The 5123-nt window shown below is 56.2% G+C and overlaps 1 protein-coding gene across 2 annotated transcripts; it reads left to right on the top strand.

Moving 5' to 3' along the window:
- Positions 1-210: 210 nt before the first annotated feature.
- Positions 211-4553, top strand: Dok2 (docking protein 2). Of its 2 annotated transcripts, none has more exons than XM_023714589.1 (5): positions 211-450; positions 1522-1803; positions 2041-2125; positions 2872-2963; positions 3721-4553. In XM_023714589.1, the coding sequence occupies exons 1-5, from the start codon at positions 379-381 to the stop codon at positions 4330-4332; spliced, it is 1143 nt and encodes a 380-aa protein (XP_023570357.1). In that variant the 5' UTR covers positions 211-378; the 3' UTR covers positions 4333-4553. The 2 variants fall into 2 exon arrangements, with proteins under 2 accessions (XP_023570357.1, XP_004630688.2); XM_004630631.2 differs by having other exon boundaries at positions 2872-3056.
- Positions 4554-5123: the final 570 nt, after the last annotated feature.

Here is a 5123-nt window from a genome sequence, read left to right as displayed (position 1 = left end):
CTGTGCTACTAGTTTTACCGTCTAATTTGGTTTCTGTTTTTTTTTGTTCCTGTGGGCTAGCCACTCCACATATGAGCTTTTGCACCTGAGCTGTCCCTTACTGAAGTGCTTGAATTTTGCTTTTCTGGAAATAGTGTGTTACTCACTGGAAATGCAGGAAGCTTGAGCATGAAACTCACTCTTAAAAAAAAAAAAAAAAAAAGAACACAGCAAGAAACCACAGGGCCTATCTGCCTGTCGTCATCAAGCAGACTAGAATAGTGCAGAAAACCCTAGGCAGAGAGGAAATGAACTTGAGAGAAGGGGGAACGCGGGCGGAGAAGAGAGAGGAGAGGAGGAGGGCCAGAGCCACAGCAGGATTGCAGGAGGCCCTCTGGGATGGTCAGCATGGAGGAGGTGGCTGTGAAGCAGGGCTCTCTGCATCTCCAGCAGCAGCAGACTTTCGGCAAGGTAAGAGATAGGCCAGGCTGGGGCTGGGCCCAGCGAGCCAGTGCCACCAGGGGAACTGCCAGAAATTCCTGGGGTGGAGGGGTATGTGATACCCAACCCTTGTAGGGCCAGGCCTGCCACCAGGTTGGACGAGCCCTTGGGAGGGCTCCTTTCTTACTGATGCTTGTGTCCCAAGCCAGGCCTCAAAGCAGTCCCCAGAGTGTGTTCTTTGCTGGCTGCTGAGAGCTGTTTGTCCTTGTGTGCAAATGGGGGAGGAAGGAGGGTGCTGTCTGGGTCCCCCGCTTTGTGTTGGCTTCCCATGGGGACAGCTTGGATGAGACTGGAGGGAAGAGTTGTGGCACAGTTCAGCATTAGTAGGGGTTTCTTCCCCATGTCACACCCTGGTGGGGAGGCCTTGGCTGGGTTAAGCCTGGGCCCCAGAAGGTCCTACCTCCTGCTTCCCTGCCCTCTCAGAAAGAGGAAGTCCTTCCCCTCACTGACCCACGCCCAGGCAGCTCCCTGCTCCCTCCTCGTGGCTCAGTCTGTCAAGAGTGAAGCGAGGGGCCAGGGAGATGGATCAGTGGAATAAGTGCTTCCCTGGCAAACGCAAGGGCCTGAGTTCAATCCCTGGTTCTACACACAAAAAAAAAAAAAAAAAAAAAAAAGAAGAGTGAAGTGGAAGGAGGGGAGTGGGAAGTTCCTGGGGCCAGGGTTTCCTTCAGACCCTTCCACAGTGAGGATGGTGTCTCGGCAGGGTCATTCTTGTCATTCCTCCCGGTGCTCCTAGCCTAGCACCTGCCTGTCTTCCTGCAGTCTGCATACCTGAGGAGCATGGTGTGCTTCTCCATGTCCTGGGCACTCTCTGCTGGCCTTGCAGATCTCTGTGGGCACGCCAGGCTCTGCTCCAGCTTTGGAATCCCTGCAGTCCAGTCACTGCTATCAGCTCTGCCACTTGCTGTACTGTGATCATTCCCTCTCCCCATCTCTGTTGCCACCCCAGTCCCTCTCCGGTGGCTTCTCTTTTCCCCTTTGGTCACCATCTCTCCCTCCCTGGTGACCCTTCCTGGTGCCCTTCTCCCATGCCTGGCTCAGAAGTGGCGCCGTTTCTCGGCTGTGCTGTATGGAGAGTCAGGCTGCGCCTTGGCCCGGCTGGAGCTGCATGAGGGCCCAGAAAAGTTGCGCCGAGGAGAGGCTGCCCGGAAGGTCATCCGCCTCAGTGACTGCCTGCGGGTGGCCGAGGGGGGCGGGGAGGCCAGCAGTCCCCGGGACACCAGTGCCTTTGTCTTGGAGACCAAGGAGCGTCCATACCTGCTGGCAGCACCCAGTGCAGAGCGAGATGACTGGATGCAGGCCATCTGCCTCCTGGCCTTCCCTGTGAGTCACCCTGGGGTGCAGAAGGGGTGGCAACACACAGGGGAGGGGAGTGCTAGATACTTCCTGTGGGCAAGCGGTGGAAGAGTCAAGGTCAGGATACCAGGGTACTTCCTTGGTAGGGGAACCCCAGTCCAGGGGCAGACAGGGCCAGCAGGCTAGGCATGTGCCCAAGAAAAGCTGCGGCCAGAGGGAGCCTGAGTATGGGCGCTGATGGTGAGACCTGGACCTCCCCCCTAGGGGCAGAGGAAGGAGTCCTTGGGGCCTGAGGAAAAGGGCAGCTGGCCCTGCATGGAGAATGACCTGTATAGCAGCTCAGCCGCAGGTGAGGGGGGCTGTTTGTGCACTGTCCTCTGCAGGTTCTTGTGGGAGGAGGTGTGGGGCTGCCCCCCAAGTCTTCCTGCTTTGTGGTTGTCTTCTGCTGGCCCCTTATCAGCCTCTCCTGCTGGCTTCCGGGCCTTGCCCAAGATGGGAGTGGGGGTGGGGGGGGGAGTGGGGAGGGCAGCCTGCTTTGAATGATACCTTTGGTCCCCCCTTCTTGCTGGGCCCTGCTGATAGGACAGGTAGGCTAGGGCCCTGTTCTAGAACCCTCTGTGGTCAGATCCTGAACTGTTGTCTGAACAAAACAATTGCTTTCTCAGTGGGTGTGGTTGTGCAAGGTGTCTGTGGTCCCAGAGGTCCCAGTACCTGTGTGTCCTCTGGGTTGGGGACACGAGAGTCCTTGTCCGCTGTCTTCTCTCTGAGCCCCACCACACAGAACACCATGTGAGGGCAGGTTTGGGGGCAAAGCAGCTGGTTGGGGTGAGAGATGGGTTGGAGGAGACCACGCTGTGGCTCTGGCAACAGTAGCAGGAAGGATGTGGGCTCAAGATTGGGCAGCGTGGCTCAGGGCATTGGTGCCTTCTAAGGTTGAGGCACTTGGTATTTGGGGGAATGCCAGGATCCAGTCTGGGGTCACAGGTATGTGGATAATAGTTTTCTAAACACCTTGGAGCACACTCACTTAGAATAGCCCATGGGGAGTAAGGGAGAGGCTTTCTCATTAGCTGTTTTCTCTCTTCTCCTGCCCAGGGGTCCTCCACAAGGAATTCATCGTGACTGTGAGACCCACAGAGGCCAGTGAGCGGTGCAGGCTCCGGGGAGCCTATACTCTCCGAACTGGGGTGAGCGCCCTGGAGCTTTGGGGTGGCCCCGAGCCAGGCACCCAGCTGTATGACTGGCCCTACAGGTTTCTTCGGCGCTTTGGGCGGGACAAGGTGAGTGAGGGGCTGTACTGGGACAGCTTGAGAGAACGGGTGAGTCCATCTGGGTGTGGCAGCACATGCTTGTAACACCAGCTACTCAGAATGCCGAGGTAGGAGGATTGTGTCCAGCCTGGGCACCCTAGCAAGATCTGTCTCAAAAACAAAAACAAAAACACCCCAGCAACAACAACAAAAAAACCTTTGGAAAGGGCCAGGGTTGTAGATCTGAGGTAGAGCACTTGCCTGGCATACCTGAGGTTCTGGGTTCCATCTGCAGCACAAAATAGAAAGAGAGCCAAGAAAGAAGATGGTGAGGGAGCAGCAGAGGGCTGAGAAAGGCCTGGAGGAGGAAAGGCAGGCAAAGGGACCAGAGGAAGACAGGAGGTGCTGGAGAAACAGCTGGGAGGGAAAAGGGGTGAAGCTGCAAAGAAGCACTTGGGCGAGAAGGAGGTGGAGAAGGAAGAATGAAGAGAGGCAGGGAGATGTTGGAGGATGCGTGACTGGCGTTTCCAAGGATGACCTGTACGCCCAGCTCCACACTTGGATGGAGGGAGAGAAATGAAGACAAAGGAGGGGAAAACATGACCAGGAGGGCTTGGGGAAGGCTCAGACAGTTCTGGTAGAGGCCAGGTGTGTCTTGGGGCTTGTCAGTAACCCCTAGCTCCCCTTGCTGCAGGTGACCTTCTCGTTCGAGGCTGGCCGGCGCTGTGTCTCTGGAGAGGGCAATTTTGAGTTTGAGACCCGGCAAGGAAACGAAATCTTCCTGGCCCTTGAAGATGCCATTGCTGCCCAGAAGAATGCAGCCCCTCCCGGGCCGCCGCTTGTACAGGCTACAGCGCCCGCAGTGCCCATGGAGCCGCCCCAGCCTGAGAGCCCCTACTCCCAGCCCCATGACTCCCTCCCACCGCAGCCTTTGGCCAGCACACGGGCACCTGCCAGCTCACGGGCCCCTGAGGGCGAGTATGCCGTGCCCTTTGATGCAGTGGCCCACTCGCTGACTAAGAGCTTGCCGGGCATCCTGGCAGGCCCTTCCCCACTCCGGGGAGACCCTTTGTATGACAGCATCCAGGAGCCCTCAGCCCCTGCACCTGACCACATATATGATGAGCCTGAGGGCATGGCCACCCTGTCCTTGTATGACACCCCACAGGAGTCCTGGGGGCAGGCATGGAGGAGGAAGGCCACAGCAGATGGAGGCCCCAGTAGCTCTCAGAAGGACTTTTCTGCTTTGGGCTGGCCACAGGGGACTGAGTATGACAATGTTGTACTTAAGAAGGGCCCAAAATGAAGGGTGCACTGAGAGAGAAGTGTGGCTTTGTTGAAGTGTACTCCAGGAAGGGGGTCAGAAGCCAGGGAGGAAGAGGGCCCCCTCTGGTAACGTCTGCTGGTGAGTCTTCTGGCCCCTGCAGAGGACCCCTCCCTCTGCCTCTTCCAGAGCCAGGCTTTTTAGCCCATGGATTGTCCCTCCCAAACCCCTCTGGGTGAATCACCAGCCCAGAACAGGAAGAGTACCGTGAAGAGACTCGCCTCCTCCTACTCCTTTTCCACTTCCCCCTCTATTTCCTGGCTCTAATGGGAGCCTGGGTCATTGAGGGCAGAGGACAAAAGCATGCCCACAAGTCGCCCTGGATGATGGCCCCTTGTGGGGACAGCCTGGGTCCCATGACCCCAGGGGATGAATGCAGCTTTCAGATTTCTCTGTGGCATTAAAATGTTTCTGGTGTAGTTGTGTGTGGTCTGAGTGCTGTGGGATTGAGGTAGGGAGATGGAATAAAGATAGGTGAAAAGGAGGGAGACAAGGACCTTTGTGATTTTAAAATTGTACTTTTGAAAAGATTGCAACTTCAGGACACAAAATCACTCAAGGCTACCCATATTTGCACCCATGGCTTTATTGCTTGTTTTTCATTTCTGGGCCATCGGAGCCAAATCCTTTAGAGATACTGCAGTCCATCAGTCCATATATTAGATTAGTTAATAAGACAAAGAGAATGAACCTGACCAGAGAGAGAGAGAGAGAGAGAGAGAGAGAGAGAGAGAGAGAGAGAGAGAGAGGAGAGAGAGACAGAGACAGACAGA

Source organism: Octodon degus, unplaced genomic scaffold (genome assembly GCF_000260255.1).
Source record: "Octodon degus isolate 3935 unplaced genomic scaffold, OctDeg1.0 scaffold00036, whole genome shotgun sequence".
NCBI lineage: Eukaryota > Metazoa > Chordata > Mammalia > Rodentia > Octodontidae > Octodon > Octodon degus.
The sequence above is the reverse complement of the archived record's forward strand: the minus strand, read 5'-3'. Positions and strand labels throughout refer to the sequence as shown.

Coding starts and splice junctions, on each gene's coding strand:
- Dok2 (XM_004630631.2), top strand. CDS start 379: ATGGTCAGCATGGAGGAGGTGGCTGTGAAGCAGGGCTCTCTGCATCTC. Junction 451..1,521: donor AGCAGCAGACTTTCGGCAAG/GTAAGAGATAGG, acceptor TGCCTGGCTCAG/AAGTGGCGCCGTTTCTCGGC. Junction 1,804..2,040: donor TCTGCCTCCTGGCCTTCCCT/GTGAGTCACCCT, acceptor CCTCCCCCCTAG/GGGCAGAGGAAGGAGTCCTT.